Below are 27,603 nucleotides of genomic sequence, written 5' to 3'. Positions count from 1 at the left end.
AAAAAGTCAGCAAATGAATCAGATCGTCATTCATGTGCCACTTTCATTTAGTATCTTTTGTTGCTGTAACTAAGCTCTTTTTGTTGATCTCCTCCGGGAGCCAAATTCAGTTATGGTGAAAGCTTCAGTCTTTTACTCAGAGGATAATGGGAACTGCATCCATTGACTCTACTGCTGGGAAAGGCACAGTTCAAAGTTCAGTGGAACACTGGTGACTTCAGGCAGTGAGATACTACTGCTACAGAGATTAGAGAGAGAAATCAGAATATCCCTCTCTACAGAATGGATTGGTTGGACTGGATGATCTTCAAGGTCTTTTCCAACCTAGACGATTCTGTGATTCTGTGATTTACACTAGCAGATGGAGAAACGGGCCCACGCTGCCAATGAGAAATGCTGTTATGTTACAAACATACCAGTACTTTGGATCCCTTAGTGACTGAGGACTATGATTTTGGTTTTATTTGTTCCCCTTTACTACAGTTATGATGCTATAAAATTAAACTCTAAAGGCAGTACAAGAACAAAGGGAGTCATTTTAACTCGTTGAATGTACTTGATTTTTTTTTTTGACCTGGACAACTGTCATTTACTTTTTGCCATGAAACCCCCTGGAATTTGCCATTGTATAGAGTCTTTTCTGTGGGTAATGAACAGACTTCTGATTGATAGAAAAGAGCAGGCATGTTTCCCTAAAAATCAAAATGGCTCTTAGTTCCTGACCCGTCTTTGGAATGGATCATATTGTAAACTGCCACTTCAGCCATTTAGAAGATAACCCATTTTGATTTCTTACTCTCTGTATAGGATTTTATGTTTATTCATTGTGGTGACAGAGTTCCATAAAACCATAATATTTCCTAATATATACTAGAAGAAAAGATTAGAGAGATTAAAATACAGTTTTCTAATGCACATGTATTTTCAAATACATGTAACTCATATGCCATATCACTGATTCCCATTCTTCTAACTCACCACTTTCAAAAAAACACAACAAATTCCATGTGTCCTACCCACACGTACCAGGACAGGATCTACAGTGCTAATGGCACTCTAGTGGTCATGCCTTGCTCTGTAGGTACAAAACCCTTCCCAAAAATTTTCAGCAAATGTGATGCCTTTTTGCTGACCTACTGATGATTTTATGCACAGCCATTAATAGATCAGAAGAAAGTGAAAATGTTTTGGTCTAATCTTTGCTGCTGTCAATTGTTTCTGACATTGGAAGAAATATATGAGTTCTCATTCCCATAATGTAAAGTTTCTTAATTGGCCACATGCAAAATGGAGTACTTTGGACTTCTTCAAATACATGGCTAGAGATTCATAAAGTGTGATGAATCATTGCTCCGTCCTGAAATAAAGATTATTATATTTCTTTATTGCAGTCTGAAGAAACCAAAACTGTCAGAAACTAGTGAAGGCTTTGCTGCCTGAGAGAGTCAAATATATCCTGTGGTGTCAGCATGAGATCTCATTTGCCTAAAGTCAGAAGCAATTAGGATAATCTAATGAGCTCAGAAATCTGTGAACTTATCAGACCAGGCCAAAAAAAGAACCAAACCCAAATAAACCAATTTGAAGACTGTGGAAGACTTCAGGATGGTCCTCTGTTTTGGAAAATTGGTCTTTTTTCCCCACCTATTGTTCTAGTAGATATTATCTCTCCTCCCAAGCAGTCCCCTATACAGTAAATAGTTTTTGGTTTAACAATTCCTTCCAACACAGGCCTGATTCTTTGTATAGATCAGAAAGGGGCAGAGATGGAATATGATTGCTCTCTTCTGCTCTTTTCTCATCCTATGCTAACTCTAGTTTGGTTTGGTGTCAGGATCTGGTCAAAGTATTTAAAGAAAATACAAAGGTGCCTGTTAATGGAAAAAAACCCATAGATTTTATGTTTTCCACTGACGGGATTTGAGGGTGGAGGGGGCTAGAAGATGTTATTTTGATTTGTTTCTCAAAAATAAATCCTGATTTGTACCAGGCAGCAGAAACATATTCATGTACCTTTATATCCTGTATCCTTTGCTTCAGGGTTTCTATCATGTTATCCTCAGGCATGTGAGCATCCAAGAGCTGAGTGCACTGCTCTTTGTGCTGTTGTAATTTGGCTGCTGCCTCAGTGCATAAAGTATTGAAGGGCTCCCAAAGCTGCAGGGTTGCTTGCGCTGCCCGCAGTTGATCTGTGATGTCTTCATTTACTGAGTTCCACCTGCCAACATATCAAAGGATAAGAGCATTTTCCTAGTAGATTCTCCTCCAGAATATGATTTGGTGTAGGATTCCTGGGGGAGTTTCTTTGCGTTCATACCCATGTTACTGAAAGCCCACTGACACAGCACCATTTTGTGCTCTGTGATCCATCACAAAAAAGGTAGTATCAGCTACTCCTCACACGTACTCTTAGACAGGTGAGTTGTATTAATATAGATTTAAAAATCTGATAGACATTCAAGTCTTGTCTCAGCAACTTTTTTTTTTTTAATACTAATAACTGGGGGGTCTTTTTTGCAAGCTTACCTTGTGCGTGCCTCCGTGCACTTCTGTTCAATAATCTCTGCAAAGGAGGGGGAGCAGTTCTTCTTCAGGTTACTGGCAGCAGCCTGGAGCTTGGCCCAACTTTCTTCACTGTTCTCCGATTCATCTTGAAGAGACTGCAGAATGGATTATTGCAATTAGTTGGGGAGATGAACAACCTAAGTATAGCTTCCCCCATATATTGGTAGGGATAGTGTAGCAATAATGCCACACATTTGCAACACAGATTAAAATGTTTGCGAAAAATCTAACATCTGATACTAAAAATTAGGAAGCTAAAAGAGAGGTGAAATGGTCCAAGTTAAAAAACTATTCAGGAAGCCTATTTTAAACTGAGGTAATTTATGTACTCTTAAAGAAACAGCTCATTTAAAAAACCCACAGCCTTGAACTGATTAAATTAATTCACTAGAAACCTAAAATGTTTTTATTTTAAGCCACCATTTCAGGGAAATTTCTACTGGCAGTAAAATTGGCTTGACAACTCCTGTCCCTGGCTATGTTTTTCCCTCCTGATACAGGCAATTGCAGAACTCTGCAATTCTGAACTGATCCAGTTTACATTTCATATCTGTGAACTGATCCAGATTAAAAATAAAGAGGGTGATGGAAGGAAGGAGGTAAGAAGGTGCCCAGTTCCTTCCAGTAATTATGTGTCTCCAGGTGAGGGTGGAAAGCGCTTATACAGGCTTTACTGCTGAGAGGAAAGAGACTCCAGCTCTCTGAAGGGCAACTGAACAGTTGACTTTGCGCTTGAGCAATTGTAAATCCCAGGCTCAGGGATCCCCCTGCTCTGTCCCAGGCCTGCTGCACCCACGAGCCCAAGGCACAGCTTTTGAGAAGGGGAATCGTGGGTCCTGGACCTTGACTCCAGTGCCGTTTATGTGTGGAAAGATGCTTCAGTGCAAATAATGCTTTAATGCAAAATGTGTCAGTGGTCACTAGCACAGTGGCTGGGACACAGTACCCCAAGGGGAGCGTTCAAATCACAGATCTAGAGATACGGTCCCTTCGCCAATTTTCTCCCAGGTCTCCTTCATTTCTGCACTGAGTCCCAGCATCGATGCACAGGCATCTCCTTCCAGGTTATGCTACAGCCTTATGGCAGGGCATCTTCCTGGGAAGCGCAAGCAAAGGGGCAAATTTCCTTCAACCAATGAGCCAAGAACCAACTTCTTTCACCTGAATGGTGAGTAACCTTAGGCAAACACATACAGCGATGGCATTAGGTTTTCCTTGGAGACTCTGCTAGCCCACAGTAAGGCAAACATGGTAGCAGCTGACTTGTACTCTCTTGAACCTTGGTACCTAAATTGCACTAAAGTTGAACTTATGTGCTAAATAAAGTACAAAGTCTAAAAATAGTCCTGAGTGCCTCTGGAGGTAAAAAAAATATTAATTCCACTGACTTCAATGACACTATAATAAAGAGGAAGTTGCTCAGAGAAATCTTTCTGTCTTTCTGTCTTTTTTTCAGTGGAGATTGTTTGTTTGTTTAAAGGCCCAGAAGTAAAGAAATATGAACTTCAGTAGATTTACCTGGAGAGTTTTGACCTGTTTTTTCAAAGCTTCCAATGACACCACAGAAGGTTTGCACTGTTCTATGCAGTACAAATATCTTGTTGTCGTCAGGCTGACTTCTGCATAAACTTCATCATATACTCTCCACTGCTCCAGTATTGACTGCATTGAGGTCTTTAACTGTGCAACCTGCAAATGAACCATTTTTATTACTATCTCCTGGGTAGTCCTGACATATAAATCACCTTTACATTGACTTAAAAATTTAAGCTTAGTGCTCACGCCATGACAATCCACAAGAATTTCACAAGTTGGAGTATTTTCCTACTTGGTAAGGAATTGTGCAGGCTTCAAACCAAGCAGTAAACAGTATTTAGAGTGAAGTATAAGAATTTGCTGGAAATAAAAATTTAACCAGAGTTCAAGGTAGCACTGTTCTATCAGACACAACTCCAAAAGCCCCCCAAAAATAAAAAATACTGAACTAATGAACTGCTTATTCCTTTCTGCCAAAATCAACCTGAAGTGGGATAAAGTTGAGAGACTTAATCTTCTTAGCAAGCGGATAGTTTGATCCAGAGATCAAGTTCCCTTTTAATGAAAATTTGAACAGAAATTGTTTTGTATGGAATAAGATGCTACTACAATACTCTGGAGAGCTATCATCCTTCTTATGCCATTGTGCTTTAATAATGCAGGCCCACCTGAATCACAGTCTAGGACCTTCATGATTCTCGTATGAAATTAAATGATAGATATCCTTTTTGTTTTCTATGTCTCTTTCATTACTACAGTTGTTTATATTGGGGCAAGAATGGTTTCCATTTGCCACATACTCCTAGACAATGCAAACACAAACCCACAGTCCTTCTTCAGTGTGATGTGTCACTTTTATCCTTCTGTATCAGGTAAGTACATAAGGCATGTCCTGGGTTAGACAAAACATTCATCTAGTTCAATATCTATTTTCAGTCATGCCAGCACCAGATGCTTTGAGAAAAGCCTGAAAATGAGGCAAGCAAACAAGCATGTCTCCAGGGGACCTGGCAAAGCCAGATGCCAGATTTCACTTACAATTATGCATCTACACAGTGGAAGATGAAGACTTTTCTACACCGTAGTGCACGCTAAATAGACTGCATGGATCATTGTATCCTAGTATCCTAGTTCCAGGCATGCAGGAGTAGATGGATTAATCATCCCTATTCTCATTTGAATCATGGTACAGGTGGGAGGAATCTCTAATTACTTTTTGTAGCCTGCAGCTAATTACTGCCCACACAAGGAAGATGGAAAGACCATGCTCGTGAAATGTCTCTGGGCCACAGACTCACTGCCTTAAGATCAACCTATGGACAATACAATCAATGTATCACATCTCCTTAGACCTATATTTGAAATCACAGCCTGGCTCTGCTGAGAGCAGTCGCCCGTGGGAAGAAAACTGCACTTGGTGTTTCATTGCACACGCAGACAACTAGGCTGTAAGAACATTCTGCAGTTTTAAAGTTTGATACTTAAGTCATAAAAATACTAAAATTAACGTGACCCATGGTGACTGTAAGAAGAAAAAAGCACTAGGCTGTCAATCCTGCCAATTTCAATCCCCAGTTCTACAGCAGAAGTAAAAACTTTCATCATGTACACACACAAAAATTTCTCTGCTTTCTTGGTAAGAAACAGCCATATCATTTCTGTTGAAACTTAAAACAAGAAGCAGCAGACTCATCTGGACCGACACCTCAGGGGGAAGAGTTCAAGCAAAAGGGTTCAGGTTTCACAGAGTTTTGGGGAACAAAAGCAAGGTGTTTATCATGGAAAGTGTAAGGGAATCTTAACTATAAACACAATCACTGTATCATATATAATGCTCTGCAGTATATGGATATTTGTTATCACAAATCTAAATCCATAAATGTACTCATCATTCCATCTTCTGTGCCTATCAATTACATCTAGATAAAAAAGATCAGTTCCAAGTATAAAAATAATATAACTATAAATGCAAACTGCTGGGGAGTCAATCTGCATGGGAAACCAATCTGTCAGACTCCTTAAAGCAGTTGGAAACCACACAGGATTTGAAGATAGCGAAAGCCATGAAGGTGTGTGGACTCTTCCATCTGACAGTGAGAATGGGGCAGGTGTAGGCCGCTTCCACCAGTGTACCACAGGGCAGAAAGACCAGGGTATGAAAGAGAAGCAGATCAAGTCAGATAGTTTAAGGTTTCCATTTTCAACTTGACAGAAAAACAGCAGTGCTGTTTATTTTCTTAAACTGCAGATGGGGGGCTGTCCCTCCTCCCCCTGCATTCAAACTACTTTGAGATCAGACTTTTTTTTCCTCTCTCAACCTTGGAAATGTATTAATTTACATTAAGGTAAAGAGTTAAAAGGAAGTTCTTAGGAAGGTTAAGATTAAGAGTAAGGAATACTTTGCATCTTTTTCATACTGGCTTCTGCCATCCCATGAAGAAGATTAATAACACTGGTGGTAAGAATATGTACTGGAGGAAATCTGAAAGCAAACAAAACTTTTACCTGGCTTACAATGCTGTCCACCATTTCACACAGCTCAGCTATCCTGAGGGACAGAGCTTCTGGGGTTTCTTCTGCACCACCATTCAAAGCCAAACTCTGCTTGAGCTCATCAAGAGTTTTGGACTTAGTTGTGAGTTGATTTTCTAGCTCCTAAATGAAAAAAATAAAAAAAAAGGAAAGTAAGATCTTTTGATGAGACCATAGAAAAAACCTTCTGTGTGAGGAGCTTAGATAAACATTCCTTCTTTAAAACCAATTCTGTGCAATTCTTCAGCTACGCAACACCATCACCTTTTCAACTGATACAGAGCAACTGTTTTACAGGAATTCAGAATGACAGTAGCTGCTTTAGACAGTCTTCTGCATGTAGTGCTAGAATCAGTTCGTTTAGTGTCAGCATGAGCACTGGACATCATGCTTGGGAAGGAAATCATCAGGAACTAATTCCTCAGCCACCATGCAGGCCTCTCTGTACCTCTCCAGATGCAAAAAGTTTTATTAATGCAGCTGAACTTTTCCTTGGGCAGATTAGCATTTGAGTCCTCCTCTGCTCCAGCAGACAAAGGTAAGATAAGAACTGACTTTGCAACATGAGGGTCCCTGACATCCTAACAACCTCTGGAAGGTTATTTTCAGCTTGTCCCCTTAGTCAGAGGCTTTCTCCCATGGGAGAAACCCCACTGAAATCAGTGGAGATGCCTGGGAGAATAACTTCTCCACCAACACAATCAGGAAGATTATACATTAGTCTTGACTTGCTGGGGAAAGCTCAGCAGTAAGTTCTTCACAACATGAGTAAATATCCATACACATAATGGGCTGTAACATTTTCCTATAATACTACGCTTAAAGCCATGACCTTTTTCCCCCCTGCTTACTATCCCCAAAAGACTTTCGAATTTGGACCTCATTTTTATTGAGCAAATTAATTTTAATGAAACATTTTAGCCACCTGCATCCTAGCACTGCATCTTGCTGTGAGCAGGTTAGTGTTTTAGTCAAAGATATCCTGTGTCTTTCTTCTGTTCTGCCCCTTGATATGTTTCAGAGTGCTTCAGACAGACAAGTAACTTGGTGTGTAACAGAGCACTCCAGACAATAAAAGCAGCCTACTACAAGAGAGAGACACGTAACCATGGCAATGAAAGAACAAATATTCCATGTTAAAAAATAGAGAGGAAACACTGTACTGAATGAAATCATCAGACTGTCAGAGTAATCAGAGCCAGTTATTAGCTGGCTGCACCTGTACTAATTTTGAAGGAGCTGATGCCTAGAAAAACACAACAAAACCAAAGGACACCCAGATTCTTGAGGGTGGTGCAGGGATACTACTCCAAGGGCAGGAGTAGAGCGAATTGCTATTTTTCCAAATGCAACTCTATAGTTTCCATGACACTTCCACGACACAGCTCTTGAAACTAATGGAATTGATAGCTTTTGCCATGGCTATGCTAAACTGAGAATTATTTATTTTGGAGGCATCTCAGAATAAGATCTACAATATTGCTGCACAACACTCCAAATACCATGGAACAACAGCAGATGCATCTTCAACTGGAGGAAAAAAACCATAAAATAGCAATTCACATTAAAAGTGGATCTGGCTCTTTATCACCTGAACCTAACAAGCTTTAATTAAAATTAGATTGAAGTATTCTTCTAGAAAATGGCAACTTCCTTTAAATTTTTTTCCTGTTAAAATCTGTGCAGTTCTTTAGTCTGGATTCAGCAAAATGCTAAATATGTCCTTTACAATAATATCACATGTATAATGCTTTACCTTGCAATCATCTAATGTGTTCTGTGCAGAGATCAGACTTGCTGGGGTTTGTAAAGATGTCAGTCGATCACTCTGAGCTTCCAGCCAGTTGCGTAGAGTCTGTGCTTTGTTCTCATTTTCAGAAATATCCTCCAAAATGTGTTCCAGGTCTTGTATCTGAAAGTTTCAGAACTATTTTAACTTACTTAAACCTAGAGGTGGGCAGAAACAAGGCTCTCCCTTCCATGACAAAATTTGAGATTACAATATTTACATTGAAAATACTATTTAGAGAAACCATTTTGAAAGGAAAAGCTAAAAAGGTTTACTGGCTCTTTAGGATTTGACCTTTTCCCTGGGAAGAAAACAAGGCAGTGTGGGTTCTGGAGCTGACAGCTTGTGGACCAGACAGGTTGGGGGACCCTGAGCTTCGTGAACACATTCATATAGAGTCTGGAAAACTCATTCTCCCTAAAACCCACCAACAAAGTTACTAATAAGCAAGGGACCTCAAGTCTCCTATCTTCACTCTTGGCTCTGATGAGCCATTAAATCCTAGAATGCACTTTCTTGAAAATGGTTAGAGAAGATAATTTTTTCCCCCCACAAAACTGAAATTTCATCATGGAAATTTTCAGTTGTGCAGGAACTGAATTTTCCACTTGAAAATATTTCTGGAACTTCCTGAGACTTTCAGTCACAAGACTTTCTGAGACAGAAAAATTTGAGAATTTTCTGTTTGATCAGCAGTCTTTGTATCTGGATTCAGGGAAGGCAGTTTCTCCCAAAGCCCTGCGTATGGGTTTTGGTGATGGGGGAGGGTGCTACGGCAGTGGCTCCTGTGAGAAGTTTCTCGAACCTCTCCCGGCTCCAATTAGTGACTGTTCGGCTAGGATCAGGTTAATTTTCACAAGAAGCTGGGAGGGGGCACAGCCAGGACAGCTGACCTGAACTGGCCAAGGGGATATTTGACACCATACTGCCATCATGCTCAGTATATAAGTGGGGGAGCTGGCTGGGGGTCAGGGAGATTGCGATTCAGAAAGGGGCTGAGCGTGGGCTACCAGGTGGTGAGCAATTGCATTGTGCATCACTCACTTTATATATTCTTTTATTAGTGTTGTTGTTAGGTTAATGGTTGGACTAGATGATCTTCAAGGTCTTTTCCAACCTAGATGATTTTGTGATTCTGTTATTACTGTTTTCTTCTCTCCTTGTGCTATTCTACTAAACTGTCCTTATCTCAGAAAAAAAAAGAAAAAAAAGGCAGCCTATGGAGGTCACCGGTGGACGAGATGCCCACCTGCAGCCCGTGGAGGACCCCATGCCAGAGCAAGTGGCTGTGCTCAAGGGAGGCCGGGACTCTGAGGGCAGCCGGTGCTGGAGCAGTCTGTTGCTGGGAGGGCTGCAGCCCACAGCAGGGACCCACACTGGAGCAGTTTGTGAAGACCTGCACCCCATGGGAAGGACCCAGTCAGAGAAGTTCCTGGAGGACTGTCCCCTGTGGGAGAGACCCCATGGTGGAGCAGGGGAAGAGTGTGATGAGTCCTCCCCCTGAGGAGGGAGGAGAGGCAGAGACAACGGGTGATGAACTGACCACAATCCCCATCCCCTGTCCCCCTGCTCTGCTGGGGGGAAGGAGGTAGAGAAATTGGGAGCAAAGCTGAGGCTGGGAAAAAGGGATGGGTGGGGGGAAGGTGTTTTTAAGATGTGGTTATATTTCTCACTGTCCTACTCTGTTTGCTTGGTAAATTAAGTGGTGGTAGTGGTGGTGTTCAATTTAAAACGATGTTCTTTTTCTTTCCCAGTCATGTCTGTCTTTCGCCTGTGACCATAATGGGTGAGTCATCCCTCCCTGTCCTTGCCTGGATCCCCAGGCCTTTTGTTGTATTTTCTCTGCCCCATCACTGAAGGGGAAGGAGTGTGCAAGTGGCTGCATGGTGCTCAGTTGCCCTCTGGGCTTAAACCATGACACCCTGTAAATCTGGGAGAGAAACAGAGATGAAAGAGGAATGTGCTGGTAGAGAGATTTGTTCCTGCAGCCTCATGTTTACATTTTGGGATGCTAACCTTCCCCTGGTGTTTTCCACATAAGTCACACTAGCTTTTCTGGGCACTGGGGCACACAAGCAGCAGCATCTAATTCTGAATGCATGGATTATTTCTAGCCTCACTAGAATAAAGTAATTCTGAGGCACTGCCTGAAACAGATTTTCTAAAGAGAAACACAGAAGATGTGCTGGTATAGCTAGTCTGCATGTAGAATTTGCCTATCAGCTGCTGATCTTCAAAGCACTCCACTGGGAAAGCATATTTAATTACTGCAGAAGGAGGACACAGACACAGAGTGACCCATTTCCAGTGATCCAGGAGGGCTGGAGCAGCACTGGGAACCGATCCCTGCTGTACCTTTCCCAGCAGGGTCATGTGTCCCCATCTGAATATGGCTGTCAACACTACTTACTTAATAATTACTTTTTTGGCAAATCCAACTGCTACAACAGGAAAACAGGTGGTAGCTTAATATATCCCTACTTCTCATTCCCATCATATGGCATGTGGAGGGGTTGTTTGCTTTTTTGGTGCTGTTTGCTGAGCAGGGCCTGGCTGTTTGTACCAAGCAGTGTAGCACCTCTCTTCTCCACAAACCATACAGTGTTTTCTCCCATTGAGTTTTACATGTCCCAACTTTCACAGCACCTCAAAGCTTCAACAGATTTCACTAACAGGTTCCCCTGCAGACACTACCCTGAATTCTTCCTTTTTCATAGTTTTCTCAATATAGGTCTTCTTTGTTGACATGTCACTGTCTGTATTTTCTTCACAAGAGAAAAGTTATTTTTTCACCTAATACAGTCAACTAAGGTAATTCCCAGGCTGTCATGACGTGTAGATTTTGTCTATTTTCCCTCCCCTTGCTGAGGTTTGGATACCCGCCCACCACCTGATAGCTGATGTGCTACGAGACCACTCCATAAGCCACCCATGAGACAGCAGGATGGACAGACAGCAGAGAGCACAGGGAGTTTACTGTGTTCAACAGTGTTTTCAGACTCAGTGATAAAGGCTGCTTGCAAAATACAGAGCACTGGCACAGGCAAGATCAGAGTTGTGAGAGAGAAAGCAATGAGAACTCAATCAAACCTTTATGTTCAGAGACGCCTGCAGCATGTGCCACCGCAGGTTCATCTCTCCAAGACACTCAGCAAATTCTGTCCTTTCATACCGCTTGCTTTCCACATCACAAGTGCTCATCTGCAGGAGTGACTGGTTAACAAAATCTACTATCCACTGTTTAAAGTTCATTTCCATCATATATTCCTGGAGGGGAGAAAAAAAGAAAGAACGTATATGTAAAACACTTAGTTTGGCAGTTTTAATCTGATCAGTTCCAACGATGCTTCAAGGCATAATTATGGGACATTCACAGCTTATTCTGAACAATGGCCTAAAATATTTTCCTGAAAGACACCTGGCTGTGGGAATAATTCTCAATTTTTACTATTCTATATTTGTGTAGCTATTTCCATCCACTGAAACTTTTGCAGATAATCACTATCATTACGTGAGTAGGTCAAGGTAAGAACAGGCCAGTGCCAGACCAGGGAATATTACCTAGGGGTACCAGACCCAATACTTAGTCCCTTGGACAATGCCATCACACTGCCATGGGCCCAGATTAGGCTAAAACCAAGGCCTTCCCACACTTCTGTGACTCACAGACAAGAGCTTCTGCTCCTTTATCAAAATATCCTCTATCAGAATAGAATATCAGAATATCTGGGAGGAAAAAAATGTCCTCCAGCATCAGTGTTCTTGCCCACAGAGATGAGTGAGAAACTACACGCAAAGTATTTCAGAAGGTCTTAGGAGAAGAGGGGAGGAAAAGGCTCCTCATTGTATCTAGTAGTACTCAGAAAAAAGCCTCCAGGGAATACCACAGTAGAAGTACTGAAGCCATAGCTGCTTCCCTGTAGGAATTCATGACCCGCATCCCAGCTTTCTTCTCAGCATACACATCCCCACATTGCTGACAAGTGCAGAAGGGACACATACGAACTGATCTCTAAACATCCAAAGGGTTAAAAACAGCACCTCACCTACATGTTCCAACTTTCAAATCCATCTAATATAAACCAAAATGTTATTTATCTGCTATACTAAGGTACTTTGAAAGAAGTTCTTACGTTGGCACTTGCCTTACATGCAGTACCAAAGTGCCTGAGAACTGCAGCTGTAGACTGAGAACTGTCATCCTGTCCAAGCCCACAGCACCGCTCAGTAGCTCTGTGAGGGCAGAGCAAAATATGGCTCTGTAGGGATTCGTGCCCTGAGGTTGGGCTTCCTGGCATCTATGGAGGTACAAGCATGGCCTGAATCCTTCCTGTGCCATTGCCATTGGTGCTTTAGCATCTGAACAGAGCCAAGAGTTTGCTGCAGCCTCTCTCTCTGCAGGGATGTTCATCTTGTCCCTCTTTCCTAGCAGGTTATCTCTTTTGATGAAACATAATATTCAAAAACCTTGTTCTCTAGTTAAATGGATCCTGGTTATGGAGCTCCATTTCAAGGTATTCCTTGTTGAAAAGACAGACTAAAACACAGCACAAACACAGACTCTCTCTTCCTAAGGAAGCAAAGCTTTCCTGCTCAACACATTTTATAATCTAAATGTGAGAGAGAGAACAAGCAAGACAGATGAGACAGCATGAGAAAGAGGAGATTATAGCACAGCAGGTAGTAGCTGTATTGCAGGCCAGGCAGTGTTTTGTGTGGCATGGAAGCAAAAGGTTTTCATAAAGGAAGATGTTAAGGCACCTTCAAGACTGTTTTGAGGAACCCTCCTGAGAGCAAGGGGAAGGATATGACAGTGCCTGTAGGCTGTTTCCATCCTTTTTACAGCCAAACACCTTGCAGAAGGCCTGCGCTTAGAGCTTCCTATTTACCTTGTACTTCTGAAGGAGGTTTCTGACTTGGGCAGCACTACTTTGTGAATTTATTGGCCCCTCATGTCCCTGCTGTTGTTCCACATGGTCCAGCCAGGTCATTAGCTCAGCAATAGCTTCCCGCGATGAAAGTTTTTCCATCTGAAGCTGGGGATAAAGGATATAATGAATCCTCTACAATCAGCTTGTTAGAAATATAAAGGAAGATGACACCTGTATTTTTAGACAGACTCAGGCACTATAATTGCAATTATCAGGGTATGAACTTGAAGGTGAGCCCTGTGCTCCAGAGGGGCATATGACTTAAATCAAGAAAAGTTCGATAATTCAGAAATTTGAAATAAAATTCTTTCTAACTGTAACAGATTTTCACATAAAACTGTAAAGATGGTAGATATATGCCAAACAGCCCAGGAAGAACACTTCAATAATTAAACTGCAGTGCAATATTGGGGATATTCTGAAACCAAGACAGACAATTAGGAAAGAGATGCTTTAGGGGCCTTATGAAGCAGCCAACTGAATCCCAGCAGTAACATTTTAAAGTAATTATTTAGCTCAAACTGAGAGATGGCAGCAGAGTTTCTCCTCACCTGGTGAAGCTTTTCTTGGATGGCTGGGAGCTGTGTAATCAGTTCTCCCCATTTTTGCTCAAACTTTGCCAAAGATGACCTAAGTGCTGCAGTATCAGCTTGCTTCACGTGAAAGAGCTGGTTAGCAGTGCTCACCACAGATGACTTCAGGGAAGATTTTTCATCAACTTCCTTAGAGAATGTCTGAGGTGCACCGGAGAAATTTAAGAGAGGGTATAAATATTTATGTGTTTATTTAAATAAAGACAAACCAGATTTTTAGTCACAGAATGAACTGCCTCAACAAACAGATTTTAGCAAGTTTGTGAAGTTCATAAAACCTAAACTCAACACGTTCTGGCAGCAGGTAAGGCCTTTTTCTGCCCAGCTCGATACAATGCTCAATGCCACTTTTTGCTCCATAGGGACTGGGAATATCCCAATCCTCATTTCACACAGAGGTCCAGCAAGCAACCCCAGTCCTCGACTCTCTGGCCAGCTCACACCTACCAGCAGTCCAACTTTCATGATGCTTTGCTTTCCCACTGTGCAAGACTCCCTCTGCCAGGCCTAACGTTGGGGCTGAACCTCATGTCTAGTCATACAAGGGGAGCACAGCACCAGAGGGGCAGGCAAAGACATGAAATTAAATTCAGTATGTTTCTCTTCCCTGACTTTGGCTGGCCATCTGAGCCCACACTCCAGATTCAGCTGGTACGTGGCCCATCAGCTTGGCTGAACTGCTGTATCTGGTGTTTGGCATCAGGAGCAAGACAGAAACCATGCTATTAGACTGGAGGTGCATAAGAGATCCTGGCTGGGCTGTGATGTTGCAGTTGGGAGCTCATTACGAGAGGATTCCATTCTGACTCATGCACTCTGGCTGGCCTTGTAATCCGAAGGAAGGTCGTTGGTGGCCTCCCATCCTCATGGTTTCCCACACAGATAATGGGGTGGCTTTGTGGGACACAGCCATTCGGTGCTATATTATGTGGGCAGCTTCTGGGTCATGACAAATACAAAAAACACTCAAAAGGGTAATTTTCACTGGAAGTCGCAATGTCTTATCTAAATGTGGCAGGAAAAATTACTTACAAACAAGCTGTTGATGTTATCCCTGATGGTGGGAAGATCTTGTGACACGTTGAGAGACTGCTCCTTCCAAAAATTCATTCTCTGCTGAGCAGAATCCAGCCATTTCATTAAATCCTCCGAGTCTCTGTTGTAGCTACGAGGAGGAAACAAAACACACAAACATACATCTCCTAGCTGAGTCTGTGATACATTTCTCACCCTCCAAGTTTTCCTCCTCTCTATGAGGAGGCATGTGTTATTCTGGCACCTACGCTGCTACATAACCCTGCAGAAGCATGGCTATGGCATGGATTGATGTGTAACACGGCAGTTCTGCTGGAGGTACACACGAGACTGTTCCTATCAGCTCTTTTCACCTGGTCTGCTCTCCCTGAAAAAATCCTCTTCCTGTATTCACCCAGCAGTTGCCAGGACAAGCTCACATGGAGGTCAAAACCACCAGAGGAGATTATACACACTGCAAGGTATAGTGCAGAATACACAGCAGGGGTAAATACCAACAAAGACTTGCATGCCCTGTCCACACTGTGTGTCCAGCCAGCCTGAGCTCAGAGCAGCCAGACCGGGTGCAGTGAGAGCCGAGCTGGGTACATCAGCTGGTGGACTGGGCTGTAGAGCCCCAGACTGCCTCCACCTCACTGCCAGGACTGCACCCACAGTTGGCTTGGGGCATGTGAAATCATTGAGCGTGCTTGGGTCTTCTCCCTTTGGAGAACTTCAAAACACAAGTTGAGGCAGCATGTCAGCCAGGTCTTGAATGGTTGCAAGGTGGATAGTGTACGTGCACAGACAGGTGCATTATGCCTTTCCACGGGAATCAAGGCTAGCTGGCATTCGCAGCAGGTCAAAATGCTTAGGGCAGCATGATCAGAGCTTCTGTTAATACTTCCAACATAAAAACTGCAGCACGATGCAGCTAACTCTCACCTACATGCACTGACTTGGCAATGGCAGCAATCAAAACACTGTTCCTACAAAAGTAAGCAGGAAGTGAAGCACTTGTCTGCACAGTGAGAACATCAGCTGTGTAATAAAGGGCCACTCTTCTGATCACCACTGCTTTTTTCTTTTTCTCATTTTTAAGTTAAAGGAGCTACATTATTTATTAATTCACTGTCATATCTCAGAAAATACATCTATAGAGGATCAGAAACTAATATCTAACTGGTATCCCGCATTGCTTTCTGAGTTATACCCACCTGACCAAGAGTTTGAGTAATGTCTGAAGTCGCTGTAGTTCATGGCCAACTCTTTTGGTTAAAGACAACCACTGCTCTTCCAGTTTCCCAATCTGGCTTCTTATTTCTGGACAGCTCACAGCAGTCAGCAATTTCTTGCCTTCTTTCACCATCTGGTACAGCCTGGCATGCTTTTCATCAACACTATTTTTGATTTGCTATCAGAGTATGGGAAGTTTGCAAAACAATAATATTTTAAAAACTGAAAACACAGCCAGCAAAACACATATCATTTGTGCTAACTTCTTAATCTCTTAATCTTAATCTTAACATTTAATCTGTCATGTATTTTGTTTTCTGAATTGAAGGAATCTGTACTTTATTACATGCAAAAGGGACACAGGTTATTTTTTTTTTGTTTCCTCTGGATAGATCAAGACAGATCTCAGTATAATTTCATACATTATCAGAATGACTGTATTATGATTTGATGGGCTTTTTTAACACATGTAAACCACAAGCAATGGACAAACTATTATACTAAAGCCAGATGTCTATCAGAGCTGGCTGCGCTGTCCAAACATATGACTGTTCCCAGTAGGAGGTTATTGCCCTCCTGTTCTTAGAGGGCCTTCTGGCTCTATCTATTTAAAAAAATGTTACCAGTGTTTTGAAGGAAGCTGTTGGGATAACTATTGAATAACGGTGGCAGGGAAGAATGAAAAGTGAACAGTGAAGACATAGGAGTGATCTTGTTTGCTTAGACAGCTGAAAAAACCCAAAGCATTTTACCATTGCTACACTTCACTGGAAGGTCAAAACGACAAAAGGGGAAAAAAAGAAAAAAAAAAACAAACCGGAAGTAGATCAGTGCTAGGGAGAAGGCAGAAAATAGCAATTGTGTGATGTGCAAGTATCTCACTTTTCTCCAGACATAAGGGGCTTGCACAATATTATTAATAAAGGATATTTCTCTCACAGGAATTAAGCCCCATGGATTTTTACTCTGCTCTGTCCTTGAAACTGTGAAGTTCCAGTGCTGGCATTCCCCTCAAAAGCATCTTCTAAAGCCTCACTACTTTGTTTCTGATGTCTTTAAAGACATATGCTAAGACTTAAGAGTGAAAAGTTAGTTAAGAACTTAAAAAAACAAAGCAAACCAGGCAACCTCACAGTCAATAGTAATGCAAATATTGCATGTCTCCTGTCTCAGTGTGACAAGCATCAGAAGCACATGAGGGCCACTGTGATTGTAAATATCTACTGTTGATTTATTTCAAAAGCTTTACTCTAGCTCAGAATTTTCTGGGAACATCCAATGATCTCCTTCATGCAGTCAACTAGATTAAATCACAGTAGTCCTTTTTGCCTTAATAGTCTATGAATCTAAATATCAAATTGGACTCAATATAGACCCAAAGACTCATTAATTCAAAAATTTCTAATAGAGTGGGTCCTCTGAAGACCAAGAAAGGTCAAACCTGTGAGGAATGCAGAGCACTCTCTGAAGATACATCACTAAGGTTATTGAACACTATTTCTTTTTAGTTTTATAAAACAACCATAAAGGCTGCTTTTATAACCTTATATCCTTAGTATTTAAAACATCAATAAAATGTTTCCAACTGGACTTGAGGTTCTAAATAAAGGTGTAGCTCTGCCATTAGAGATGCAGCTGGGAACAAGCCAGGAGCCCATCTGCCATTCTATACAAAAGTAATTTTATTCTCTTTGTTATGATAGAAATCAGGGCATCTTATTTAGAATTCTCAGATTTTAAAAGTAGCTGGTAAACTTGTAGACCTTCTGTTGCAAGCAGGGGTTTAGTTACTTGAAGGCACTGGGTTGATTATCCTCCTCCATAGGGTTTACATCATGGTATGAAAATCGTTCCTGAATCACAGAGAAGTGGGTCTGTGTTCACTCCAAGGCTCCCTGCTGTCTTTGGGATCCATATAGTCTGCACACTATGGTCTCTCAAATATTTGCATTTGAAGACCAAGTTCTAAAGTAGCTATAGTCATTACTCCCACTTAAATGAACTTATAGCCCATGGCTGAAATTAGCAGCCCAATCTCCTACTACTTTTAAATGTAAGTCTTCAGCTTGCATCTACACACAGACAAGGACACAAAGCTCTACAGATCCACGAAGAAAACCAGTCAGAGACAGACACTTAAATACCTGTAGAAGTGCAATCCTTTCCATTAATCTTTCTTCTGTTTCTTCAACCAAATTCACAGCAGGCAATGTAGAGGCAAGTGCCTCTAACTCCTTACTGAAAACTAGGCATTCATCATCAAATTCCATCCATTCCTAAAAAATACCTTGCATCATTAACATAGCACACATCTATCTGCATCTTTGCCACACCAGACTGAAGCCTTAATGCTTATTCTAGCATCAGCAGCTCTTACTCATGAAAATAGATTAATAATATGGGAATATTAAAGTTAGACATAATTTCACCACAGAGGAATTGATTAATTCATTCAATTCAATGGATTAATATCTTCAAGGTTTCTTATTTTAAAGTGGTATACTTAATTTCTTATTCTCTAGGGGCGTTTTAAGATCAAGCTTTATTTTAAAGTGGTGCTGGTATTTTTGTGCCTTAAATGGCTCTCTTGTCAGTCCAGGCACTCAAAAATTACTGCAAGAAGTCATAAAGTCCCACCCATGTCCATTTTCAGAGGTTTTCAAGGAAAAAAAGCCAGTTTACTGACACACACAGAACAAGTAATAGACTGTTGCTGTCCAGTGGAGACAGGAAAGGACAACTACTAGCCAAAACGTCACTGGTGTGGAAAGGGTTCCCCTAGACACAACTCCTCTTTTTCCCTCCAGCTTTTACTCTGGGTTTCTTTTGACTCATTACCTTTAACAGGCTCTCTAAATGTATACCATACTGGCAGGCCTTCTGCTCCAGTAGCTTGACTTCATTCACCAGTTCTCTCCAGAATTCCTCTCTCTTTTGTAGGATGGAGGGAGACACTTTCTTGGAAAATGCTTGCATGAAAACCATATGGGTCATGAGGTTGTGGAAAAAGTCCTGAAAAAAACAAGTTTGCTCTTTAAGAGAGATCACACACTCACAGCAGGAGTATGAAGAAGACAGAAGACTCACTGAGAAGAGCAGCCAGTTTCAGGGTCTCTCATAGCTGGAGTCAGGAGCCTTATACCCAAATTCTGCATCTCCCCAAGACTGGCAGTTACTGATCATTTTACAGTTAGTCAAGAACCAGTGATAGAGTAGAGTATAATATTTTCAGTTGGAAGGGACCTACAACAACCATCTAGTCCAACTGCCTGATCACTTCAGGGCTGACCAAAAGTTAAAGCATGTTATTGAGGGCATTGTCCAAATGCCTCTTAATCACTGGCAGGCTTAGGGCACCCACCACCTCTCCAGGAAGCCTGTTCCAGTATTTGACCACCCTCTCAGTAAAGAAACACTTCCTAATGTCCAGCCTAAACTTTCCCTGGTGCAGATGAGTCGCATACACTATTTTCATTTATACATTTCTAAAGAAAAAAGATCTATGCATTTATACCTTCAGCTCATATGAAATACAAAGATGTTGTAGGAAGATGATGGAAGGAAGAGTTTAATTATAAATAAATTCATAGTTTAACGTGAGGTCGTTATCACCAGACAGCCATTATCCAGTTTGTTTCACCTGGATAGGAGGTGACTCCAAACACCAAGGGTATTAGCAGTTCTAAGGGCTAAGTAGTTGGTAGGGCACAATAATCCTTTGGGATAACCGGGTAACAGTTTGATTTAGTTATGGATCAGCTGAGCTCTTGGGAAATGTCCAAATCTCAGCAGAACACTTTTCCCCACAAAGAAAAGCTTTGAGGATTTAAGATCACACTCTTCAATCAAGATCTTCTTCACTAAGAATTAATAACTCGTACAAGAATTTCACTTTAAGGAACCATACCCCAGACTTAGGCTGTGTGAGCATCCTGATAAGTCTTGATAACCAGGGCAGGAAAAAGCAGCTTTTGCAGTTTTCTTTTGCTTTTGTAAATCAATGTTTTCCTTTGTAAATAAATTCCTAACATTTGGCTTTGCTAAGGGCTATTTGGAGTGACAAACACAATTCCTATGACTCTGGAGCAGTGGTTTGCAGTGCTTGGCATCCTGAATCAATTCTTAAGGGAGTTTGAGCTATGTGAGGCAGTTAAATTAAGGCAATGACATGACAGAAACATCTTTGAGTGACTAGCATTGGCCAGGGCTTCTTGCCAAGTGGCAGGACAGTGAGGATGCAGGTGTATTCTCAGCCATCTCCCATCAAGCAGGTAGCAGCTGGATCTAAACTATCCTCCCTTGGAAAAGCTGTTATGGGTTAAGTTTTCTCCATCAGATCATGATGGCACAGAATGATGAAAGCAAAGGCTTAACTCTCAGTTGCTAGACAGCAACTTCAGGAACCTCACTACTGATTTATAAGCAGTAATTAGAAGGACATATGTTTTCCTCACATATCAATATGTTCTGAGGTAAGCCAAAGTAGTATTAGACTGACAAAACTGAAATTCTGATCTTAATTGATCACCAAAACTGCAGTTGCAATAACAACCTCTTTCATATTTTACTGGGTCCCATTTTGGTCTACTGAAAAACTTTGCTTTGTTTTCTGTATGTACTCCAGTCCCTCCCCTATGCTATGAGCTAGTTATTCTTCTCCATAACACTGGAGAGAAACCGGTCACAGAAAATAGTGCTCCTGCTGCGTTGATCTGAGCAGTGCTGTGATAAGCATCTTATACCTTGTGATTTTCCAGGTGAGACTGTAGAGCTGCTCTGCTTTTTGTTAGCTGCTTTGGATCTTGTGCAATTTTCTCTTGTCCAATAGCTACCAGCTCTGCAAATCCATGAAGTAAGTTCTCATACTGAGTCTCACTGATGGAAGGAGAGTTCAGCTCCACATACTTTGCTTTCAGAATGCCCCACATGTCATCCAAAACATCCTACAATGTAAACACAGTTTAGTGATTCATGAAGGACAGAAATGAATTCTACAAACCCACACACGCATTCCCAGAATGCAAAATAACCATCAGCCTTTTGATGCTAAAAATACCTTGCTTAGAAGAATCCAACCTTGCCGAGTAAGTGGAAACTGTACTGTGCTCTTACCTCTAATTTATAAGCTTCCTGGATTAAGGTGACAGGTAACTGAAATCTTTCCCCATGGCCTCTCAATTTTGCTACTTGGTTTTCAAAGTTTTGCAGCTCCAAAGCACAGGCATCAGTTTTCTGAATTAAGGACAAAATAAGCTATTAGGAGAGTTCTGTTCCAGTAACCTTTCTATTATCACTACTAGTACAGCAGATCCAGGGGCTGGATCTCTGCTGCGCTAGTACTGTGTAAGTTCACAATGAGACCCCGAGATCCAACGAGCTTATAAGCTAAATAGACACGACTGTTCATGACACAGCTTACTGGGTTCACGCGGCACAGCCAGGAAGGGAATTCAGGTCTTGTGTCTCAGTTCAGCATTGAAAGGAATCATGGACTCAGAAAATACCATTTTTAATTATGAAGTAGAAAGACTCAGCCAGGGATGGATTGAGGTAGGTTCTCTCTGAAGGAAGGGAAGCTATGTACTTCTGGCATTCCTTTTCCAAGATGGTTACTTGACAATATATCTAAGGCAGCAGTCTCTGCTAGGGGATTCAGCAGTTCTGAGCATAGCTTTCAGCCTGGCAGAAAATTATGCCTGTAAACAAGGTTGTAAGCCTGTAACAAAAAGTTTTGGGACACCCTCTTTGCTTCACCAACAAGTAGGTAGCTGGCTGATGACCATTCTGGGGAGGATATGCAGTCTGTTCATTTTTAATTCTCTGCCAATCCCCATGAAGGTCAAAGAAAATAGCTTAACTGATCAAATGCCATATGACAAAGTGCTCATAAATGCTGAATGAGTAGATATAAATACTGGAGTCCTATTCCCACAAAGAAAAGCTAGTTTTGCATATAAAAAGGCATAATGTGTGAAGTGCTGTATTTTGTGTAGCTCTTTCTCTTCCCTGCCATAGTGTGGGATGTATTTACTCTGACAGGTTGTGGAGAGACTGGTTCCTCCACTGCAACCACTAGAAGTACTGGAATTAGATGACTATGGATTGGGGTGTAGGAAAAAAAAAAAAAAAGGGAGGGTGATGAATACTGAACTCTCTCCTTCCCCCATTTTACAACTCAAACTTCAGAAAATATAAAACTTAATAGATTGCAGAAAACTGGAAATAATAGCTAATGGTGAGAGTGCTTCCTCTCCTTTCCTTCGAATGAGATTACCTGAAACTGTTCAGAAACACTTTGTCCACGTATTGCATTCAAGCATTGTTGCAGAGTAGCTTTTTTCTCAGTTAACTGATCATAGAGCAGCCTGGTTTCATTCTGCAAAAGAAACAAACATCAGAAGTATATCACATATCAGGAAGATAGTAATGACCAGACAAAATTACACAGCAAACAAAATGGTTACTTCTTACGGCAAAAGCACTTTTTTCCTATTTAAAAAAACAAAATAAAGCATGTGCATTATGGGCTTAAAGCAGTAATTTAGAGAGGGAAATTCTGCAGGCTGTGTAGTGTAAGAAAGTAGATTGTCACAATGATCCTCTATGACTGTAAAAATCTGTGAAACTTACAGAGAAACAAATTCTTTCCTTCTGAAAATGAGAAAATGAGCCCATTACTGGTGACTGATGGAGCTCCATGGATTCTGCATAAATAAACACTGCAAGACTAGTCCTGCTACTGTTTGGAGACAACATCCCGGTGTTCTTCAAAGGAACTGTTTTAGTATTCAGCAGTAAAGAGCTAGGCTGACTTGCAGATGATGAGCACACTGGAGTTTTGCTGGACATTGGAAACTGTATTTCAAAGACCAGGCTCTTCTTTCCTTACTTCAGCCTAAATACCTGATCTGATTATTTTCCAGCAATAGCTAGTATATTTAGCCCATCATGAGAATCTGTAGAAAAGTTTCTCATTATTGGCTTTTCCGAAAAAGAACAAAAAATGCAAAATTGCAAAACTATGGCCTCTGCTACTGTGTCACAAAATCTTAAAGGGACAGTAAATACAAAGGGTTAAATCAACCTCCAATACATAGCTAAAAGTAGTCCAGTGCCAGACATGGCACCAAAAGGGAAGAAGCCTGCCTCTCCTGAGTCCACACAGCACTAGAAAGAATATACGAAACCTTCCTTGGCCTAATCCCTACACACAGAAACTTGCTTTAGCGTGCACGGGATCCCAGGTTACTTCCATGCTTTCTGCATGCAAGTTTTCTACTGCGATCAAGGCCTCTAAACACTGTAAACAGCACTGTAAACAGCAAAATTAATTTGTTTCTTGAGAGGCCAAGACAAGTTAGTTTAGTACTAAAAAAACAGAAAGCCCATTATAGATTGCTCATCTATAGCCTAAATGCATTAACACTGACAAGCTAACAGATGCTGTGAAACAAGATGTGCATTTGGCAGTAGAGTACCTGATAATTGCTATTATGATCCAGACCAGCTTTCATTGAGTTGCTCCTTGAAACAGTGGCAGCTTGAGTTTGTTCCAGCCGCGCCTGCAAGTTGTTAAAGCACTTGCAGAACACATCTGTGCTCCCACCAGCACAGCTAATAGACTTTAGAAGATCATCCTTTTTATCACTCAGATCAGCGTGAAGTTTTTGCAACTCTACTGAAAGAGTCTAAAGGGTTGAAAGAAAGATAACATGAGTGAAAATGGTCTGTGCCCAAGGACTCTTGCCTGTAAAAGGCTAAAGGACTCAAGCTGATAATTGTTAAAAGCCATAGGCCCAAATCTGTGCAACACCAAACAGTTTGGTGGTGTTATTCCTGAATAATACCAGCAAAACATAGAGGAAATATCAGGCCATATATATTCTATTGTAACAGAAATCCACTGGGGTTTGTCCTTCCCTGGGTGCGTTAGGACAGTTACCTCATAAAGAGCCTGCTGCACAGCTGCCTCTTCAGTGGAGAGGACTGAGGTGTTTAACATCTCCTCCATGTTATTCAAACATCGGCTGATTGCCAGAAGCAGCTCAAACAATTTTCTGTCCAAATTGGAAGAGACTTCCTCTGCCACATTATCCTGGGTAAAGGCAAGTCAGAAGTTTTCAGTACTTTCATCCAAGGCATGGCTAAGATTTATTCACTCATATAAGGTTAGAGGTTCAGTCAGCTAATAATCAAATGGAATTAATGAAATACTAAGGGACAGACTTGGATGAGACAGTTATATGCATGTAATACTCAAAGCTGTCAAGGCCAAAGCTGAGACAATGACCCTTTATGTATTAGGACTGGCTGCTGTCTTACAGGTCTCTAATGTAAGGAATGAGCACAACACAATTTGTCTTGTCAGCTCCAATACTGCACATTTCCTGAAATCATTCACAGACTCCTTGCTTTATACAGGTTAGGGAGTTTTACCCACAGTAGCAAATCTTTGGATTCAGGTAGCAGAAGTATCACAGCTGAAACTTGAAATGTTTCCTCTCAAAATCCTAAGCTGATTTCTACATTATAGTCCATACCTGATGCAAAAGCTACACTACAGTGAGTGCCATCTGCAATAATATGATTATTGGCTGTTTCCCAATGCCCAAACAGTGTCTTGTATCTAGAATCCCTGGTATTTTTGCAACGCTAGGACATGCCACTGTTACCTGTGCATGCACCACATTTGCTTCTTGGCTTAGGTCTCCCAGCTGGACAGTGTAAGTTTTCAGTTCTTCCACAGTTGGGGTTCCTGCACTAGCAAATGTGCCTCGGGGCAACATGTTCATCTTTGTTGTAATCTAACATTTGGAAAAAGAACATTGTAATTAGGTGAACAGCTCAAATGAAGACAGGACTATGGGCAACTAGATAACACTTCTCTCAAAAAGCATTGAAATGAAAGTTTCAAGGCATTAATATAAGGCACCTGGATAGCAGGGTTCCCTTTTTACTGGCAAAAATTAGTTGGGTAGGCTATGCCCTGATGGGAGATTGACTGATAAAGGAGCCTTGGATTCCCAGCTTTAAGGGCTCCAAGTTGTAGTTTGTGTTAAGGCAGCCCTGCTGCCCACTGCAGTGTTAAGCCTTTCCTGAAAAAGAGCTGATATTCATCCTTTTATATGACTGATATTCTTCCATGAAATGCAGTAATTTCAGAGAACAGGGAATCGAGCCATTCTAATTTAATGTGAACAAAACTGTTAATAACAGAAATTACAGTTTTGTCCAAGCAGTAAAATTCTGCAGTCTGTTCAGAATAAACACACAGTGTGCTCTTGTTGCAGTCCAAACTCCACTTTTGATATGTGAGAAAGAGAGACCACAGTGGTGAAAGACAGAACAAAATTTAAGCCAGAGATATGTTTTGACCAAAATGTTCTCACACTTGCAAGAACTGAGACTTAACCCACATCCACGAAAATCAGCCGGGAGTTTGCTGGCTAACTCGCTTAGTTCTCTTGAAAGAATTAAACAGATAACATCTGGTCTGAACTAACTACAAGGATCCACCTATGTTCTCCCACACTATGCTTAGTAGTCACTACTTCAGAGACATTATTTACCTCAAAGTAAAATTAAAAGACAATCATGAAAACAGTATGCAGTAACTATTTCCTCTGGAGAATGCTTGCACAGGTTTCAGTTATCTGATGAAGAGACATGACACGATGATGCAGGAAGATACACTAATTGCTGTCTTTACCACAACCAACTGCCTGCACAAAGAGTGTTTTACTGAGCTTAAACAGACCTGAGGTTCCACAAGCTGGCAGAGAGGAGAGTTCATCTTTGATGACAGCTCTTGTTGTAAATATTGCCATTTATTACCCATTTGGTCCTTTGGAGCTAAGGTGGGATCAGCCTGCTTGCTCTTTGGATCAGATTCTCCATTGCTGTATTGAGAAAACATTGTTAGAATGGCAAATACTGAAGCAGAATAAGCAAAATTAGATTTGTAAGACTTCTTGTATAAGATTAGTTTCTATTGCTCCTGCCCCAAAACCAGAATGAAACCAAGTGCATGTATGATCTTTAATCCAAACTTTGATACATTTCTTTGGGCTTTTCCCTTCTCATGAACCATGCTAGGAGCCTGCTTGCAGCCTTTATCTCTGAAATGACAATATGGGAAGGATAGTCCTGTAGCAAGTCTTGGTTCCATGCTGGAAGGTGCATGATCCCAATGCTCCCTTTTCAAAGATGCTGCCTTTAAACCTGGTTGGGTATCATCATGCATTTGTACAGCAAAGGCTGTGAACAGAGACATCCAACTTGCCTCCAGATGGGCCTGCTTCAGCTTATGGCAGGTGTCAGTCCTGCCTGATTATCAAGACTGACTCTAAACCCTAGAGTGAGCCCCGCATGAAGGAGGCTGTCACATAAATGAGACTCCATTTGATGGCAGAAATCTCCCAGCTTCTGCAACTGTTCTTCTAAAGGCACACATCCCTGCACCGAACCAGTGGTGCCACTGCAAGTTTCAGCAGGTTTAGACAGTTTTACATCACTGAATCTGGTAACTGATTTTGTTATTTTGTACCTTGATTCTAATTTCTGAGTCACGTTGTCCTCAAACTGTGGCTGCATTTTTTCCACACACGACTCGATGAAGTCAATGAGGCTTTTCTGCTCAGCTGCTTTTACTTTCAGATCCTGTGCACAAAGAATGGCATGAACAGTAAAATCAGTTACGTGCACTGTATTAAACTGAAATGATGATTGTGCTTTTCCAATCACATTTTACGTTAATTCATTTAGCAAAGAAAATAAGAATACATCTATCAGAATAAAATGCAGTTTTAATAATAACTGTTGATAACTGTTTTCTGAAAACTTGTGGTTTTATGGGATATATTTCTGCCTGAGCCAAAGTTTTAAAAGCAAAACCCATCAGTCAGAAACAAATTATGCACATATGGAAATTTAAAGGCCATTGATGGCCATCCTTATACAGAGGAAAAGACAAGGGAAAATGGGAATTTGCTCAAATATGAGGCTGAGTTCCTTTAGCTAAAAAGAGAGTGTCCAGTGAAAAGTGAGCAATTTTAGCAGCTCAGGCTGGATCATCCTTTTTCTCTAACTTTTTTCTAATAGTGTGAAAAGGGCAAAAGCTAATTTTCAGTTAGCAAAACAGAAGTAGTTTACAGAGCACAGAACATCACAGGATTTTTTTTATTGTGTTAACAACAGCCTTAAAGTCATTGTGAGTTAGCCCATGGGAAAATGTTCAGAAAACTTTAGCTTCAAATTCATCTTCAAAAGCAATGTCAATATATAGATTCGAATTTTGTAATACATCAGAGCTTCAAGGATAGGAAATTGGAAGGATGGGTGATGCCATCTGAATCATTATGATACAAGGCAAGTGTCAGGGTAACATCCAGCTTCATAGTATTACTAA

At 41.2% G+C, this 27,603-nt stretch overlaps 1 protein-coding gene across 7 annotated transcripts in view; it reads right to left on the bottom strand.

The window, feature by feature from the left end:
• Positions 1-27,603, bottom strand: part of SYNE2 (spectrin repeat containing nuclear envelope protein 2) — a 195,470-nt gene that overhangs the window by 46,785 nt on the left and 121,082 nt on the right. For all 7 annotated transcript variants that reach the window (XR_012622862.1, XM_074820953.1, XM_074820954.1 and 4 more), the window contains 20 exons: positions 26,743-26,855; positions 25,954-26,095; positions 24,869-25,000; positions 24,139-24,291; positions 23,675-23,884; positions 22,471-22,572; positions 21,309-21,428; positions 20,939-21,139; positions 19,035-19,208; positions 18,341-18,472; positions 16,178-16,374; positions 14,979-15,111; positions 13,905-14,087; positions 13,312-13,458; positions 11,513-11,689; positions 8,390-8,545; positions 6,607-6,756; positions 4,084-4,254; positions 2,527-2,660; positions 2,014-2,218 (listed from right to left, as the gene is read on the bottom strand). Coding sequence is in view for 6 of the 7 variants with exons in the window: in XM_074820953.1 (XP_074677054.1) it covers positions 2,014-2,218; positions 2,527-2,660; positions 4,084-4,254; positions 6,607-6,756; positions 8,390-8,545; positions 11,513-11,689; positions 13,312-13,458; positions 13,905-14,087; positions 14,979-15,111; positions 16,178-16,374; positions 18,341-18,472; positions 19,035-19,208; positions 20,939-21,139; positions 21,309-21,428; positions 22,471-22,572; positions 23,675-23,884; positions 24,139-24,291; positions 24,869-25,000; positions 25,954-26,095; positions 26,743-26,855 (3,132 nt within the window). In the remaining variant the exon portion in view is untranslated. The remainder of the gene's footprint in view (positions 1-2,013; positions 2,219-2,526; positions 2,661-4,083; positions 4,255-6,606; positions 6,757-8,389; positions 8,546-11,512; positions 11,690-13,311; positions 13,459-13,904; positions 14,088-14,978; positions 15,112-16,177; positions 16,375-18,340; positions 18,473-19,034; positions 19,209-20,938; positions 21,140-21,308; positions 21,429-22,470; positions 22,573-23,674; positions 23,885-24,138; positions 24,292-24,868; positions 25,001-25,953; positions 26,096-26,742; positions 26,856-27,603) is intronic.

This window comes from Strix aluco, chromosome 4 (assembly GCF_031877795.1).
Source record: "Strix aluco isolate bStrAlu1 chromosome 4, bStrAlu1.hap1, whole genome shotgun sequence".
Classification (NCBI taxonomy): Eukaryota; Metazoa; Chordata; class Aves; order Strigiformes; family Strigidae; genus Strix; species Strix aluco.
The sequence above is the reverse complement of the archived record's forward strand: the minus strand, read 5'-3'. Positions and strand labels throughout refer to the sequence as shown.